The sequence below is a fragment of the Diadema setosum genome, chromosome 9 (assembly GCF_964275005.1).
Source record: "Diadema setosum chromosome 9, eeDiaSeto1, whole genome shotgun sequence".
Lineage (NCBI taxonomy): Eukaryota > Metazoa > Echinodermata > Echinoidea > Diadematoida > Diadematidae > Diadema > Diadema setosum.
Window position 1 is genome coordinate 36589541 of NC_092693.1, and position 18035 is coordinate 36607575.

The 18035-nt window shown below is 40.4% G+C and overlaps 2 protein-coding genes across 2 annotated transcripts in view; one reads left to right on the forward strand and one right to left on the reverse strand.

The window, feature by feature from the left end:
- Position 1: 1 nt before the first annotated feature.
- LOC140233448 (negative elongation factor D-like) lies at positions 2-14342 on the forward strand. Its single transcript, XM_072313564.1, has 15 exons — positions 2-131; positions 1897-2045; positions 2775-2884; positions 3457-3566; positions 4258-4365; positions 4812-4964; positions 5615-5745; positions 7185-7305; positions 7838-8017; positions 8607-8746; positions 9420-9534; positions 10288-10383; positions 10994-11134; positions 11991-12120; positions 13200-14342. The coding sequence occupies exons 1-15, from the start codon at positions 84-86 to the stop codon at positions 13229-13231; spliced, it is 1764 nt and encodes a 587-aa protein (XP_072169665.1). The 5' UTR covers positions 2-83; the 3' UTR covers positions 13232-14342.
- Positions 14343-14690: 348 nt separating this feature from the next.
- LOC140233358 (hydrocephalus-inducing protein homolog) overlaps positions 14691-18035 on the reverse strand; it is an 88419-nt gene continuing 85074 nt past the window's right edge. The window contains 5 exon segments of the mRNA XM_072313465.1: positions 14691-15778; positions 15781-16213; positions 16646-16870; positions 17650-17786; positions 17789-17882. Coding sequence (XP_072169566.1) covers positions 15675-15778; positions 15781-16213; positions 16646-16870; positions 17650-17786; positions 17789-17882 — 993 coding nt within the window. The 3' untranslated portion in view covers positions 14691-15674.

Here is an 18035-nt window from a genome sequence, read left to right on the forward strand (position 1 = left end):
ACGCAAAATACAAGACGCGAGATTCAAGAGTCCATTTAAGTGTATAAACAGGTGATAAAACTAAGAATTCAAGACCGATTGGAATGGATGAAGATGATTATGGAGATGCAGACTGGAATTACGATCAAACTGTAAGCTATGTTATCAGCCAGAGTCTTTTATTTACTTGCAAGAGCTTTTTATTTAGAGCAAGACTTCACCCGGCGGTAACCGCAGCAGCGACCCCATACGGACATGCACTGTGTTACAGCGCCCCGCGACTGGGTTACCCGGCGGGGGCCGTAACGTGCCGTGCGTGACTGGCTGACCGTATTAAAAGCGTCAAGCCGTGGCCGTGGTTAAATTTGTGTGAATTGTGATCAATGAATAACCGTAATAACCACAGTCACAGACGATGTTGGGGTGACTGAGCTGTGATCTGTGAGTGATAGACTGAGATTTAGTGGGAAATAAAGTTCTGTAAATTAAAAGTTATTTTGTAACTTCTCAAGAGAAACAAAGTCAACAATAATATCCAAACAACCTGCCAACCGCGAACCGGCAACCTTCAACCTTGGAAATGATTTCCAATTAACATGATCAACATCATGAATGATCAGACAGTGTGTGTGTTTGCATATAGAAAAAAAGTTCTAACTGTTAGAATGAAAAGGTACAATGTACTCATGGGGTTAATCACCATAAGCTGTATGAAAACAATAAAGACGAAGTGACGAAAAACAAACTCCTTAAACAAACTAGCAAGTGACAAGCTAAACATATTGAACATGGCCGGTTCAATTACACATCTGCTTCTTAGCGTAGTAAATTACAAACACGACGCATGACTGTGGAATTCACATGTATTTCCCAGGCTATTGATTGTATGAATGTATAAACTTTAATCATATACAATAGAGGGAGGGGATGCCGATCTTGAGGTACCTGTACCCCGGTACCCTTTTAAACCATGCATTGCACACACTAAAATGGCATTTTTCACTACAGAGATTATCAGAATCAACTAACAGGACGGTCACAAGATTCAATTCTGCAGTATTTAGATCTATGGCATATCTGAGGCAAAACTTGGGCAAATTTGTTTTATAGACTTGGAATGAACAAGCTGCAGATCCTAAAGGGTGGCGATATAGGTGGTACCCTCAATCATATGACGTGTCTTTACCATCCAGCCACACATTTGTGGTTGTGCGTGTAGCCATATTCCGAGTGGCTGGATACAGCCACATGCACGCGCGTCTTACTCTTACATGTACACACAGCTCAGCCATGGGAGAAGCTGGATATCACTGTAATGTATTGCATACAAAAGTGTACATATTGTGGACCATATTGTCCAAGTTCATTCACACACTGCCTCGCAAAGCGATGAAAATAACCTCACATATATCATACCTCTGATGCTGCTTTTGGTGTAGTCTACAACATGTAGCTACAGGCCCAGGCAGGCCTGAAGAATTTAAAACATGATTAATCGTCCTAAGCTCCCTGTGTCGTATGCCATTCATATTGCACTCTAGCACAAGCTACGTAAATGAAGAATCTAGCCTTTTTCTAGTATACATTTGTACTAAACAGGCAGTCATACTAATTTTAAGTAGTGCACAACAGGACAGGGGCTGTACACTGTACAGTGTATGTGACTTCCGTCGCTCAGTCATGTCACTATGTGGCAGCCCAGAGAAACGGTCTATACGATTGCGATTGAATTCTTTGTGCTGTGTTTACAATCAATGTGTTCCATACAGTAATAAAGAAACCTTGGGGGAGAATTGTGTTAAGATTATTGAAAGTATTTTCTTTGTATAAATTGTACATTACTCTAAACCAGATTTTTGTTTTTCACGTACTTTGTACTGTAGCAGTAAAAGAATTTTACGTGTCTCTTATAATCAGGATCCTCCCCCAGACGAGGAAGAGGAGGAGGAAGAGGATGAAGATCCAGACCGATACAAAGAGGATGAGGCCATACAGAAGGAGTGCCTGGAGGCGTTTGCCAGCACAGATTACATCATGGAACCTGGTGTCTTCAAGGATCTCAAGAGGTCTGTGGGATTACCTTCTCCCAGCCCTACTCTATCATGCTGTTTTCTTGTCAATCTTTCTCTTGCCCCCCTGTTACCATTCTCTTTCCAGCCTTCTTTAGGTACAAGTAAGGGCTCAAGGATGATTGCTTATCTTCTGTTACTTCTGCATCATTCCCCCCCCCCCCCCCATTAACATTGTACTTCTTTTGTCATCTTTGTTAAAACTAATTGTTAAAACAATTGATTTTGACCAAGTGAAGCAGGAGTCATTCTAATAGAGAATGCTATGAGAGCTGACTCAGTATGAATCCCCCCCCCCCCACCCCCGATCCAGAAGTGGTACAACCCAGCCAACTAAGTTGTCCTCCACTTTGATTTAGTTAGAATTAAATGACAAACAAGAGGGCATGTAGGATTTCTTGATTTTATATGCTCTGAGAATTGAAGGGTCTGCAGAAAAGAAGGGTTAACAATAATAGATATGAAAAATCTGAAGTTGATGTGGTGACTACATCATCTTCATTATTGTCTATCACCTCAAAATTCTTACATTGGTTGTGTAATGAAAAAAGAAAATAACATTAGAAATAAAATTGTGAAAACCTCATGTTCCTTACTGAAAACCAGAATGATTATTTGAAGCACAAGAGAGTTAGGCAGTGTTATGGGTTCATTAGAAAAGTTCCAAGATAAGCCCAACAGACTGACCGTGACAGGTTTGACCGTTGACTTTTCAATCCGCTCCAGATATTTCAAAGCAGGAGGCGTTCCAGAGCAGGTAGTTGTCCTGCTGTCAGAAAATTACACCGCAGTGGCTCAAACTGTGAACCTCCTGGCTGAGTGGCTCATCTTTACAGGTAAGACAGCATATTATGCTACACTGTACTTGTTCAACATCCTCCCACAAGGCATTATCTTTAATAGTAAAAATGTGGTAAGCTGTCAGTGGAATTTAGATGCACTCCATGGTAGTTCCAAAGTCTTTTTCCAATAAGCAACATGCACCTAGAAGCATTTTCAGATATGTTCTCCCAAAGAATCCAGCAGTTTATATTTATAGTATGAAGTAAACTCTTTATAAATGAATTGATGAGACACTATGTTTAGAGGTTGGTGTTGAATATCTTGCAGGATATAACAAGGTAGATACAGCGTATTTTTTTTTCAAAGTCTTCTTTCTATAAACAGTTTGCAATTTCCAGTTGGATCATTTTAATCACATTTTGCCATCTTAGTTGATCTATGTATTGTGAATTCTCTTGGTACAGACACTGTCACATTTGATAATGTGTAATAAATTCTGAAACATTGAGATTCTTGTGCCTTCATATTATTTGCATAAAATGATTACCATATATGCCTTGTAATGGCTATTTCAATATACTGTAAGTGTACTTGTTGCTCCTTGACTTGACTTTGTTTGGGACAGATGTGAGTCCTGCTGAGGTACAACAAATGGTGGAGGACCACCTCAAGGTTCTCATCATCAAGCATTTCGATCCCAAGAAGGCAGACACCATCTTTATCGAAGAAGGAGGGGTGAGTAGAAGGAACTGCAGTGATTTCTACATTCAGTGATGTCATTTTCCATATCAATTGTTCATGCACTATGAGGTTATGCTATGGTATGGAGGGTTGCAATCTATTCAGGCAAAGCAAAACAAACTTTAGGTATTGTGGCCTTGATTGCGTGTATACCTTCCCGTTAGTGCATGTAAGCAGTAATGTATTATTGTTCCTCTGTAGCGTTGAATTCATTGGTTAGAAGAAAAGATCACTAATCCCGTTCAAACAGAAATTTTAGCCAAATGAACATAGATTTCTGCTCACAATTTATTGAAAAATTAATGGAGGTGTTGTTGACTGTAGCCTTGATAAAATCTTATCCCACAATATCAGCATGTGTCATCCTTGAGAAGCAAGAAACAAAAAGCAGGTTAAAGCCACTTAATGGATTTAGGTACATTTTGTTGCCATGAAAGCAAAAGTGACTAATGCATCAACATGCTACCCAAATATAATCACATCCCATGTTGATGAATCGATCTACACACCTACTACTAATAGTGAGATGACTTTTCAGTGAATTTCAGTTAATATTTTTGTTGAAAAAGGTAATTGTAAGTGAATTAGCTTATTCTTGAAACAAAAAAAAACAAAAAAAAACCAAACAAACAAACAAACCCTCTCATTGAGCACCTTCTCTCTCCACCCATACTCTTTCCCTTAGACTCCAGCCTGGCTTGAAGCCATGATCCAGCACAGGACTTGGCGCTCTCTCTTCTACCAGTTAGCGGAGTCTTACCCAGACTGCCTGATGCTTAACTTCACCATCAAGGTACCGTTTATGTCAAAAGTTTCACCAGTAACTGCACTGAATTTCACATGTTTCTAATTATGCTGACTGCTGACATAGTACATGTGCGGTATCAATTCTTGTGAACAAAATGAAGTCAGCACAGTGTGCATGCTTTGATATTTGAGCTGGTGGGCAAGAAAAATTTTACCAAATAGAGTAATCAATGTGTCAGCCAGGAACAAAACTTGGTTTATCATGGGCAATTTTGCTTCTCAGTACATTGCAGTTGTTCTCTCCTTGTAGGTAGGGCATTTTTTTCCCCCTAGTGTAAACGGGGGAACAAAAAGTGAAGTTTCAAATCAAGCTCCCAGTTTCAGCCTGTCTTGCGTGTGAACAGGCTTAGTGTAGAGTGTTACCGTGTAAGTGTTCTAGAGGTAATCCTGTGGATTCCAAACCTTCAATATCTATTTCCCCCTTCCGTACAGCTGATATCAGACGCTGGCTTCCAGGGGGAGATCGGCAACGTGTCCACTGCCTGCCACGAGATCGGCGTCTTCTCCAAGGTCCTTCAGACCTCCATCAACAAACTACTTGAGGGTGGGGAGGAGGCCATCAACAAACATCTCCCAGAATTCAGTGTGAGTTTTTCACTTCCTGTTTTCATTCAAGGCCCATGGCAGTCCAGTGTGGCATAGCTTGTCATTGGGGGTAATGACTCTGTTAACCCTATTTGTGCCAGGGACATTGGACAGTGTGTGCAATGCCATGGGGTTTTCTGTATCAATCGACGCTCAAAGCACCCAAAGGGTTAAAGTTAGAGAGATGAGCTGCTTTGTATGGTTAATTTAATGTTTTCATGATTTGTGAATTGTCATGACAACTGATAGAGCAGTTTGAACAGACCACTGCTGCCATGGCGGTTAATGGCTTTTGGCAGCACATACTACGGTAAAAGGTAACTGCTCTGCATTTCAACAACAAATTCACTCGTGCTGCAGTAGTAGTGAACATGGTGGAAACTACAAATTACATAAAATATACCTAACCTACCTTGAGATCTAGGATGTGAGATAATTTTACATATAACATGCAAAAAAGTTGTATTTTCTCAATATTGTGCTAGTTTTATGTCACAAAAGAAAAATGTGCAAAAATGTCCACTTTTACAGCATTTTGATGCATAGTGTGTGATGTACATTATAAAAATATTCATATTTAATTATGATACCAATGAAAGTGAGACTTACTCTCTGGATGTGGGTCTCTTATGTGCCTTTGACATGAACAGAAGATGGTATGCCACGGTCAACACACATTCCTGTATGCTGAGGTCATGATGCAGCTGCTAGCGAGACAGGACGGGGGAGCATCCATCATCCGCAGACTGTGCCAGGAAGTGCAAGTCGTCGGCCATCAGAGGTTAGACCCTTGACCCTGACCTTTGACCTCACTTTCACTGCTCACACACCAGTAAAGTGAGAGCTTCTTTATCCTTAGCACTGTCGCATTACAAATGATATCAAACATAAATCAGAAAATGAAATGTAAGTCTCTGAATACTCAGTGCTTATTGGCTCAATTCTCAATTCTGACCTACGTTTGATTTTCTGACTTTATGCAACAGGGCCCAAGGGATGTTAAAGGACAAGTTCACCTTCATAAACATAAGGATTTAGAGAATGCAGCAATATTAGTAGAACACATCAGTGAAAGTTTGAGGAAAATTGGACAATCGACGCAAAAGTTATGAATTTTTTTAATTTTTTGTGTTGGAACCGCTGGATGAGGAGACTACTAAGGCTCGTGATGTCATATGAGTACAACTATGTAAAGAAAATGTAAAGAAAATTCAACATAATTTCACTTTTTTCGCATAATAAAAGAGCACTTGACTTGCCTCTTTCTAAAGACAATGGGAATAATATTACCCATAACATATGTCAGTAACGAATCAAGGGAATATGTACTTTTTTCAAAAGATGAAATTTTGTGAAATTCTCTTTATATTTTCCTTATGTTGTTGTACGCATGTGACATCATACATTGCAGTAGTCTTCTCATCCAGCGGTGACTGCACAAAAACTTCAAAAATTCATAACTTTTGAACGGATTGTCCGATTTTCCTCAAACTTTCAATGATGAGTTCTGCTAATATTGCTACATTCTCTCAATCCTTATGTTAATGAAGGTGAACTTGTCCTTTAACCTCTTTAGATGTGTTTTCTGATAGACACCACAAAGTCAGCTTCTAAATTTGATCTGTTGTTTGGTCAGTTTGCTTTAGTGTAGTTGGGTTGTGTTTTAGGGGTCGTAGAAGGAGGCAGCAGTGCAAGCTGTATTTCCAGATTTCCATTTATAAAATAACTACTTTCATGATGAGGTCAGAGTGACATCCATGAATTAAAGTTATATGACATGGTGGCTCGTAAGGTTTTCTCAGGTTAACACGCATCAACAGGATTGATAATTGTCATTGTAGATTCCAAGTAGCCGACTTTGAGGATATCAGAGTTTGTTTCCTTTAAAATCGCAGTTTTGTGAATTATGCACCCTCATTTCACTGGAACTCAAAGCATATTTTTTCTCTATATGTGGAGATACAGTTGTAGTATTTGAAATGTAGTAGGTATTGCCAGTATTTTTTAGGCCTCTCTGCCTTCTTTTCTATGCCATGTTGCATAACATTGACACCATGTTTTACCTACTATTGCTGTTTTCTGTTGGCAATCCAGAAGAGTTCGATGAAGTGCTGTCATCCTCAGAGTATAACACTGATAATGAATTCTCTGCCAATGGTATTTTGTTGTGATTTATTTTTTGGCTATTGTCTGTTGTTTTTTCCTTTCCTGATTTGCCAGAGGTGAGGGTGTGGCCCAGATAAGCCTTGCAGTCAGTAATGCCACCAGCTACCCCCGAGCCTGCCAGGCTCTTGTCTCCATGATCCAGCGCAAGGCTCTCAATCCTGCAGACGTCACAGTGGTAAGGTCCCTGTGGTCACACCATTTCTTCTTCGTGCTGTAATGAACAAAGATGACATTCCTTGCACTGTGTAATATTTCCTTTCATCTTTTGTTTGTATCAAACATATGCTTGGTTATAGAGATAGAGTCAACAAACAGCTTCGTGTTTCAAGATCACAGTCGCATAAAAAAGGATTTAAAACAGAAATTGAAAGAGGATCCATGATGTTTTGTCATTTTATTAAGTATATAGGCACTGGCAAATTGAATACTAGCTTGGTGTGCTTGCACATGTAGACTGGGCTTGAACTTGATTTTGTCACTGCTGTATTATCAGTCAATTCTTCATCACGGGAGACAAATTAACTGGTGGTTGGTTGTTGTGATGCAAGTAGTCGCCATATACAGGCTCTTTAACATAGTATTACTCTCTGGGGTTGTTGCTGAAGTTGCAGCATGAGGCAGGTGGCTGGTATACACAGGTGGCCACAAAGACAGGTTTGATTCAATATGATTGCTATGTCATCTCTCTTGCTTGTCCATCACCCCAGCTTTACAAGATGTACAGTGACCCAGATCCTCCCCCGGTGGAGCTGATAAGGGTGCCCCAGCTCCTGGTCCTGTTCATTGAGACCCTGTTCAGACCCGGTGCCTCCATCAATCCGGACCACCGCCACAAGTACACCTACCTCCTGGCCCACGCCACCTGTGCGCACGAGACCTGGAGAATGGTGAGTCCCCCTCCCAGATGCCTCTCCCAATCAGCCCGGACTCAGACTCGATGGTGTATGCTAAAGATGGTGCATACATGTATATGCATGAATAGGTCTGCAGTAAATGCTGATCCTTGTCGTAGCAGGGTGTGTGAATCTCAACCCTTTTTCAAGTCCAAAATGTTACCTTGTGCACAAGCTTGACCTCAATAGCATGTTTACATTGTTGTTTTGGTTGCTGGTTATACATTAATCTATGTGGCCTTATGTTGAGCTTACAGAGGAGTATTATGTTCCTTGATACCCAGATTACTGTTATCGACTCACAGACATGTCAATCAGTGTGCCCCTTTGAGAAGCTGGGCGTACATACTCGGGTGGGATTAAAACCCACAACCTCCTGATATCCACCATAGACAGAATTTGATGCAAGAAACATTAATTTGAATAAATAAGGTGAAATGTGTATTTAATGTGTATTGTTAAGGGGAGTGCTTCACATTTTGTAAAGTCTTCTTACAGACCACAGAATTATAGCTTGGTAGATTGTAGATGTTGTAGCTCAGTGAAATTTGACTTCACTCAATTGACTTGTGTTTGCCTCCAGGGCAAGAGAACATCGGTCACCAAGGATGAGCTGAAGGCGACCAACACGGCGATAGAGAAGGTGCACGCCATGTGCAGTGCCGACAAGAAGGGTGACTCAGAGCTGAGCATGGAGCTTACCACAGTCTACCAGTGCATCAGGTGAGTAGGAGGAGACCGGAGGGGAGGGATGTGGTGCTGTTTGCATCCAATTTTTACACAGCCATGAAGCCTTTGATATTTGTTTAGTAGGATGTGAGATCCTAATGCAGACTTTGGCAGTGGAATCTATTAAAATTTCCTGTAAAGGATTAAGACTTCCACAATAATTTGCTAGTAAAGATTTGTGCTTTAAACAGAGTACTTTCTGCCTATAAAGGTTTTATTTGTAATGGTAAGAGTGAAACCAAAAGATGATAGATTCACAAAATTATTGGCAAATTATGTCTGATAATATAAAAGATGAGAGCAAGAGATTATGAAACAGAGGGATGAAGAAAACTCATACCTACTCTGTAATATAAAAGGTTATTAAGTTCATATGTACACAGTAAATGAGAAAAGAGATGAAAGATATGAAATTGACCTCTTTGCATACACAAGGGATAACAAAAAAAGAGAAAAAGAGAAAAAAAGAGAAAAAAAAGAGTAGGGGAATGGGGATTGTGAACAGATGGTAGGCTAGACACAGAAGAACTGATGTTGATAGACAAATGTAATAACTGCTAGAAGATTCAAATGGAAGCACTTTGTAATCTGTCGAGGAAAGTATCCAACTCTACTCCACATTATATTATCATTCCATTTTTCTCCTCTTAACGTCACTCCTGTGCAGATATCCTGTTGTTGCTATGGGTGTGGTTTACTGGGTAGACTGTGTGGTTCAGGACCCCACCTTCTTCCAGCGCCTCACCGACCACACCCCAATCCACCTGCTCCTTCTGGATGAGGTAAATACATCCAGTGAACTTCGAGCTTTAAGTGGTGTAAATGTAAAGCCTGTATACGTACTCTGCCTTCTACATTATACATGTGCTAGTTTCACTGTTGGTATCTATTGTTCTGTTATAGCTGTGGAAGCAAATCATGCTGCCTCTGTTGTGAAGAAAGTCCACCAATGTAAGCACTCAAATGTTTATAACGATAGATGCATGGGTTTCAAATATTCCTTGGCTGCTTTGAGAGATGTTGTCAGGTTCACTACTAAAGAGATATTAGATATCATGATTTTCAAGCACCAGTCCTTGCCTATTTCCTTAGAATTACGTCTTAACATGGTAGACATTTGCAAATGGGTTAGCTTTCATAACTCTTGCCTTCCATTGCTTGATTTAGAGCAGGTTGTAATCGTATCCGGGCAATTACCCCCGGAGGGCAATTACCCCCCGGCCAAATACTGGTTAGTGGTAAGGTAAGAGTAAAGATTAGGGTTAGGGTTAGGTTTAGGGTTAGGAGTTTGGGTTAGGTTTAGGGTTAGATTCAGGATTAAAATTAGGATTAGGGCCAGGGGAAGGGTGCGGGGTAATTGCCCAGGGGGTAATTGTCCTAGACCCGTTGTAATGAATGATAATGTAAGACTGCCATTTGAGTAGCAGCAGAAATATTCCTGTGATGGATGAGATAACAGTCATCCTGATCAATGACATCTTGTGTTCATCTAGCTTGATGATTAGTCAATTGAGGGTAAATATTTGTCATTCCAGGTTGTCAATTGTCACCAGCTGCTACATTCCAAGGTCCTGGAACTTCTCATCAGGCTGTTTGAAGACCCTTACCCACAGCTGGATGTCATGGTACAGGTAAGACCAAGGATACTATGTGATTACCTGTTTCCTTAACAGAAGTCTACCTAGAGTTAGCTTGAAATCACATGGTGACAATATCACATTGATGAAGGCAAAAAATACCAATGTATCATCACACTTCCATCTTCCTTAGAAGCGTGAGTCGTGATATTTCATGTTCACCTGCCATGTGTTTGTTCATATGACCCAGGAAGTCTTGAAAAAAGTTTGACCAAACATTTCCTGATGGTGTCTTACCACTGTACTTTGGCTGCCAATAGACAGTTTGATAATGAACTTGACTTGACTTAAAGATGACTCATCTTTTCACTGGTTGTGTATCCTTTACTACCATTTGTGATCTTGTGTTCAACTTTCCCATCTAAAAAGAGTTTACTCAATGTTGGTCTTCCAGAAAAAAAAAAAAATGTGAGCACTTTTAGCGCTTGTGTGCGAGTCATATCCAGTTCTCTCTCTACATATTTGTAGTTATATCTCTCTAGGTATATTTCAGTTTTGTATTCTTACTTTACTATGTGGGTGGGGTGTACGATGTGGAAACCTCTCCACCTTTTCTTAAAATCGTATCAATGTGACTGTAATGTTGCTGAATTTCGCTTGTCAGATGGAGCTGAAGAAGACCATCCTTGACCGAATGGTGCACCTGCTGAGCCGCGGCCACGTGGTGACAGTCATCCAGTACATCGCCAAGTGTGTGGAGAAACAGGACACCGACATCTCCCTCATCAGGCACTTTGTCACTGAGGTGGGGCTGGTTGCCATGGCAACCTTGCATCCTCTTCCTATGTCAGTGCAGTGTATGCGCACACATGGAGTAGTAGCATTAGAAACTTATGTTTACTCTCGCCACCATGCAAACCTTCTAAGATTATGTGAAAACTTGTTTGTAGTTATAACCAGCATTGCTTGTGTTAATCTGACCATTAATGCTGGAGCTCAACTTAGCACGGTAGTTTGGGCAATAATACTGGTGCCTGCACCAGCACTAAACTTGAAATCACCTGTAGTGTAGGAGACGAGTGAAAATTCTATACATATTGCAGATGTAAGAATGAGCATAATTCTGTGTTCTTCTAAGTAACGTTAATTGTATTTCTTTTGTGAGAGAAACACAAACTTTGAAGAGATATAGTAATTCAATGGTATGTTTCATCCAAATTCATTGAAATGGGAGGTGGTATGAAGTATTCATTTTTTTTTTTTTCCATGGAAGAGATACTGTATGTACTACATACTTAGTGAGCCTTTTTTTTTTTTTTTATGAGTCAAGATTTCCTCACAATTTAGTGAGTGGGTAAATTGACGATCGTGGAGTATAGTTATGAATAGAGAAATGTATGTGTGTACTTTAAGATAAACTCTGATGCCAACATGATTGCTAGTAGCAATCATGTTGGGATCAGAGTTTATCTTTTCATTTGTTATTAAATTTGCGAAGAGCACTCGACTCTTGGAACTCACAAAACTAAACTCCCTGTGAAATATATATTGTATACAGTAGTAGTAGATAGAGGATGCGATTTTGGTGGTAGGGAAGAACTCCTTGTCAGGATGTTGAGGTCGAGGTCAAGAAGCTATTAACTTTTTTAATCTCCATGTAGGTGCTGGACATGATTGCGCCTCCGTACACGTCAGACTTTGTCCAGATGTTTCTCCCTATCATTGAGAACAGCGACATCACCGACTCCCTTCGCAACGAGGATGGAAAGGACCCAGTTTCAGACTTCATTGGTAAGTCCATTTGGAAAATTTGATGCAAACCCTGTAACTGTTGTTCGCTGGTTCCTGTACTTTTCATCAACCATTTATGATGAATTGTGGCATTTGCCCTACTGTATAAAGTATCCATAAACTACTGTAAAACCAGAAGCATCTGCGGCATGAAACTTGTGAATTGCCGCTGGCTTTCAATGCAGTGTGGACAAACACCTTCACTTGCATTTTACTTATCATGGGTATGCAAATCTTGGCTCCTTGCAAAATTCGCAAAAGTTTCATGCAGATGATAACTTCCGCTTTAACAGTAGCAGCCCACAAATATTCTTTTACTTTGAGTGGTATATTACATGTATATATCGTTGGTTGAGAATGATAAGGGCGTTAAGTTGCTACTAAAACCCATAGTGTTCAAGACAACTTAACGCCCTTCTCATTCTCAACAGACGATATGTAGTAAATCAAGGATTACCTGTTATGCAGTGATCTAGGAATTTGTATGGATTTTATGAAGGATATTCAATATTTTGTGAGGTACACTGTAGGGTTAATGAATTTGGGAGTTCCAGCTGCACATTTTGGAGGTTTGCTTACGTGCACTGAAGTGTGTGCTGTGCTCGGGCACGGTGCTGTGCAGCAAGAAGCTGATTATGTAACAAGACTTCTATATTTGGAAATTGGGTGATTTCCAGCATGCGTATGTATGAGTTGAATATGACTGATTTCATTTGGAGAACAAGATAAGTGTTGGAAATGAGCTGCTTGGCGGATGTCTGCACTCTCAGAGTGCTTCTCTAGTTGACTTTAAATTTTGTTATCTGTAAAGACTATTCCAACCCGGCAGCAAAATCCACTATTACTCTGGTGTCCTATGCACACACGCACCCGCAACAATGTATACATTATCATGCATTCAGCTTATGCGCTCATACTTAGGACACCACAGTAATAGCAGATTTTCTGCCAAGTCATATTGGTCTACATTTTCAGAGTTGCAATTGTAATATCTTTTTCATCTCTTTTTGTGTATTTCTGCCTTTGCATCTGACATGACCACTCATTCTATTCCATTCTCTGTTTTTTTATCTTCACAGTTCACTGCAAGACTCATTTCATCATGATGTAGTCTACAGACTGACCACACATCTTGCCTCCTTGACCACACCAGCCCCCCTCCAGAAGATGACAATACCACCGCCTCCCCCCCCCCCCCATCATTCCCACAAAGCATTGTTTGTAGGTTGTTACCAGACATGAACTGTCCCATGTAAATGTGATTATATCTTTACACAATATCATGCTGAGGATTATGTGAATGTGGAAGCTCTTTCCTATCTGAGATTGTGACGAATTAAACTCATGTGCCAAAATTCACAAAGATAGTTTGAATCTAGTCCACGAATTATGCAAATTCTAAAAGTTAAAATTCATGTGACGTATTGGCCCAAATTCTCGAAGGTGGTTTGAATTTAGACCATGGTTTAAATTTAAGCAATGGTCTAAAACAAGCGTAAAATAGGTGTACCTTTGACATGCGCGTATTGACATGCAGTTGTTACTGGATGTCGTTGGTGTACGCAATCTGTCAGTTGTATTTATGCAGAAGAAATTTGTGTAAACCATGATCTAAACTTAAACTGCCTTTATGGATTCAAGCAATTGTGTACACCAATAAACATCCAGTTTTAAATGCACGCTGAGACATGCATGTCAAAGGAAACCCCATTTCGTGCATTTTTTTTTAATAGTTCATGGATTTTATATGAACTACTTTTGGGAATTCAGGCCATGGAGTTTGCCCACGTAATGTTAGTTCTATTAGTCGTACAGTGTGTGCGCTCTCCTTCAAAAGGAATTCTTTCTGCAAGTGATTCTCTATTTCTGTCTCCAGAGATATTGGTAATAAAATACAACAGGTCATTGAAAGTCTGATCAAAATCAGACAGATATCAAGAACCAAGGAAAAATTGCTAATGGTCATTCGGTTGTGACACTAGTCAAGAAACTTGTACTTGTGTATGCAGAAAAGGTCAAAATGAAATTTTTGCTAGACTTCGTCATCAGGACTGAATTCTCTCTCATTTGGAGGCAATGTAAAAATATTATATCTCATTTATATTTTCATCAGAAATTACATTTTTTTAAATTTTGTTTAAAGTATGAATGACAAGAACATACAGAAGGGAAATGAGATAAGAGACCAGCATTTGCTGAAAGCCAACAAGTATTTATTATCAAGGCATACTCATCACACATTCCACTGACAAGGACGGAATTCATTTCCATAGAAATGCATGAATAACAAGGCTTAGAAAACATCAAAATATTCCATTTTTACTTAAAATTAGACATCACAAAATTAGTCTCAAATCCCATTTTCATATTCGTGCTAGCTAGATTACAGGAATTCAGTGTTATTCCTCCATTAAAATTCAAAAGATATTTTTTGAAGGGGAAAAGTGATTTTGAACATTAGTAACGAAAAGTTATTTCTGAATGTGCAATTCCTCAATGAAAATGAGAGTTTAAGAATACCCCGCTGACCAACTGAAGATCCAGTTTCTCTCAGTTTGGGTTTGTTTATTAATTTTTACCTATTACATTAATGTTTGAAATCAAATGCTTTATTGCATTAACTTGTGAACTACACTAATTTGAGGCAAAAAGCTTTACTTTGCTTATTCAGAGTTCATATCCACTGGTAGAAGTCGAGCATTGTGTATTTGGGAGAAATGTGAGTCCTCTAATCAACTGTACATTATATTTATGTAAATATGTACATTTGTACACTTTGTAATAAAATATGAACAAACATATCAGTGAAGCATTTCTGTCTTCATCTTTTCGTGTGCACAGTACCATCAAATGGGTGTTGTATACTCAACAACAATGTCTTCACTCCATAAAATATTCTCTAATATAACATTCAGTTGCATCTTCACAGCATTCCAGATAAATTTATAAAACAGTTCCCAAGTCAATATAAAGTCATGTTTACATGCAAGAATGTCTGGGAGCTTCATAAACACACTGGCCTTGCTATTTGCAACAACGTAAGTTAATCAAGCCAGAACAGTCAAAATGATATCATTACTGATTACGTAGACTATAATTTTAACATCATATGCATTCACACATTCACAGCAGTAATGTGCATAATATCTGTTTCACGATAGATACAAGAGAATAGAAGAAAATGAAACATAAAAATCAATGCTGCCTCCTGAATAATATGTTATAGCTAATCCCTCACTGTAATGAAGAAATGCCACAGAGGTACTTGGGTACCAGTGAAAGAATTCTTAGCACATAAAACAAGAACTGGAGTTTCTGCCAAATCTGTGAAGCCAGTGCCTTGTACATAAGACTGAATATTATATCTTTTGAATCTGCAGATAACTGTTTTCAGATTTTTGTCCAAATCATGAATAACCCTTCAGACTATCAGTGATGACAACTTAAGAAAGACATCATGACTTTATTTACTTGATTTTAGAATGACAAAGGACAAAGTTACACCACCATAACTATCAAACAGACTGGAATGTGTACAGTTTCATGCAAGGGTGCTAAGCTCCATTCCCTGTGATATAGCTTAAAGTCTTCTGTTGCATCAACGGCCAAGTCTCAGGTGTGATTCCCTTCAGGTAGTACGTCCAGGAGACATTGGCCGCCCGCCGGCTGAGCGGGCGCACGTGACGACCAGCTTGCCCATCTTCGGGGCCTTGGTGCCGTCGTTGTTGCCCTCGTAGCCGATGATGATGTTGTGGGTCTTCTTGCCGCGCACCTGGTCGCCGGCCTTGCAGGTAAAGGCGGGGTTGTCCACCTGGAAGGTGAAGGCGGTGGTGTGGGAGAAGATGTTGCGGAAGGGGATGGAGGTTGTGGAGCCAGCCTTGACGGTGTAGGGGCCCTGGGGCTTGGGGGCGATGCAGGTGCCGAAGAGGGGGAAGGTGTACTCCCCGCCCAGGGGCGAGTGCAGCGTCAGGGTGCCCCGGGTCTCCCCCAGGCGGGAGGGCTCGAAGGTGACGTCGAAGCCAACCTCACTGCCGCCACTCGAGCCGGGAGCTGCAGTGATGGTCTTGTCACAGTGGAAGTCATTGTTGTCAATCTACGGCAAGAATGTAAGATGAGAGGAAGAGATCACGCTTAGTGAAATATTCTTTACTCTGAAATCATGTCATTGATTCTTCAAACATTGTGTAAAGAAAAGATCTACAAAAGTGAACATATGCATCTATTTTGATGACAAGTTCCTGCATTTAAAAAGAGAATTCACTTCATGAAAAAAAAGAAGATGAAATCAGAGATACCAAGCAGCAAAGGTTTGTGCACATAGTAAATGTCTCTGCAAATTTCACTGACTTGATGGGTCTGATTCATTTTCTTCTTAGAAGGCAAATTTCTCCTTCAGTTACTGGTTTACGTAAAATGTAGAGATTATGAGAGATACATCCCCTACAAACCTACTTCATATCACTGTATTTCAGTACAGAATATGAACAGAAATAAACTACTGTGTACCAGCCACGTTGTGACTCACCTTGCATGAGTATTCCGTCTTCACCTTGGCAAAGTTGATGAACTTGGTGGACTGGGTGTGGTTGCCTCCCAGCGATGCCCGGAAGAAGATGGCCTTCTCTGGCCCCGCCCCAGTGGCCGTCAGGTGGAGGTCGTAGGCGTACTGACCGAGCTCATTGCTAGCGAGGGTCAGTTTGCCTGTTGTCTCACCGGTCTTCAGGGGCAGGTACTCAAAGCTCAGTGAACCCTGGCACAAAAGAATGAATAAATAGCTACAATGTTTACCACCTCCCTCTGTAACATTCGCATGAAGTAGACCATTTGCCACATCTGCATAACACTTTCTAATCAGCAACTCTTACAGCTAAATATCATTCTTTGGGTGACAAGCAGCCTGACACCTCAAAAATCAACAAATATTTTTCAGGAGAGTGTAATCTATCTTTTCATTTTTGCAAAATTACATCAGGTTTGATGTCAAACGATGTAGAAATATTGCTTGGGATTACATTTACTGATGGTTGTAATGCTTTAGAAGTCAACTCAGTGTTTTTCTTTTTATACTAAAATTTGAGTGGAGAATTTGTTAGATATATGCCAACTGACGTATGAGGTCTTGTCACCCAAGGAGCAATACGCAACAGAGGCAGTCTTGCTGGTTTGCTTGTGTGCATACTTATTCTGTCAGTAGAGAAGATGCACATTTCCATCAGGAGACTTATCAAAGAATTCTAAGTACTGACAAATGTGCATGAGGAAATATTTGTAGTTTCTATTATCAACTCCCCTCCCCCCCCCCCCCCCCAAGTTAATTTGCGTAGACGGAAGAGGGAGGAAGTAGGATATGGAGGAGGAAGGAGAGGATGAGGAGGAGAAAGATGAGGTGAAAGAAGGAGAAGAATGTGGCCAAAGAGGAAGGGGGAAGGATAAAGAGGATGAGGGGGAAGATGAAGAGAAGGAGGAGGAGGAGGAAGAGGAGGAGGAGGGGGAAAAGGAGGAGGTAAAAGGGAACAATGAGGAGCAGGCATACCTCTGACTGGGTGGTACGATAAGCTGTGGAGGAACCATGATGTCGTTGAGGGGGCAGTTGGTGGCGAAGGTGACGGGGAAGCTGAGGGGGTTCTCCAGGGTGATGGTGTGTAGGGTGCTCAGCCGGACTGGGTGCTCATCTTGACAGTGTCAATGATGCCTGCCGGAGTGCTCTTGAAGGTGATGTAATAGAACTGGAACTCGTTGGTCTGCTCGTTGCGGAAAATGATCTGTGGGAAGGAATGTATTTGTTTTATCAAAATGATTATGTTACCATTTGGTGTGCATCGTTATATCCACACAGTTATTATTTGGTGTGCATCGTTTTATCCACACAGTTATTGAATTATTTGGTGTGCATCGTTTTATCCACATGATTATGT

What these genes read in the sequence shown, in the direction of transcription:
- LOC140233448 (XM_072313564.1), top strand. Translation starts at nt 84, where the DNA reads ATGGATGAAGATGATTATGGAGATGCAGACTGGAATTACGATCAAACT. An exon ending in ATCCTGCAGACGTCACAGTG is followed by an intron (nt 7,306 to 7,837) that starts GTAAGGTCCCTG and finishes CCATCACCCCAG; the next exon opens with CTTTACAAGATGTACAGTGA. An exon ending in CCCAGTTTCAGACTTCATTG is followed by an intron (nt 12,121 to 13,199) that starts GTAAGTCCATTT and finishes TTATCTTCACAG; the next exon opens with TTCACTGCAAGACTCATTTC.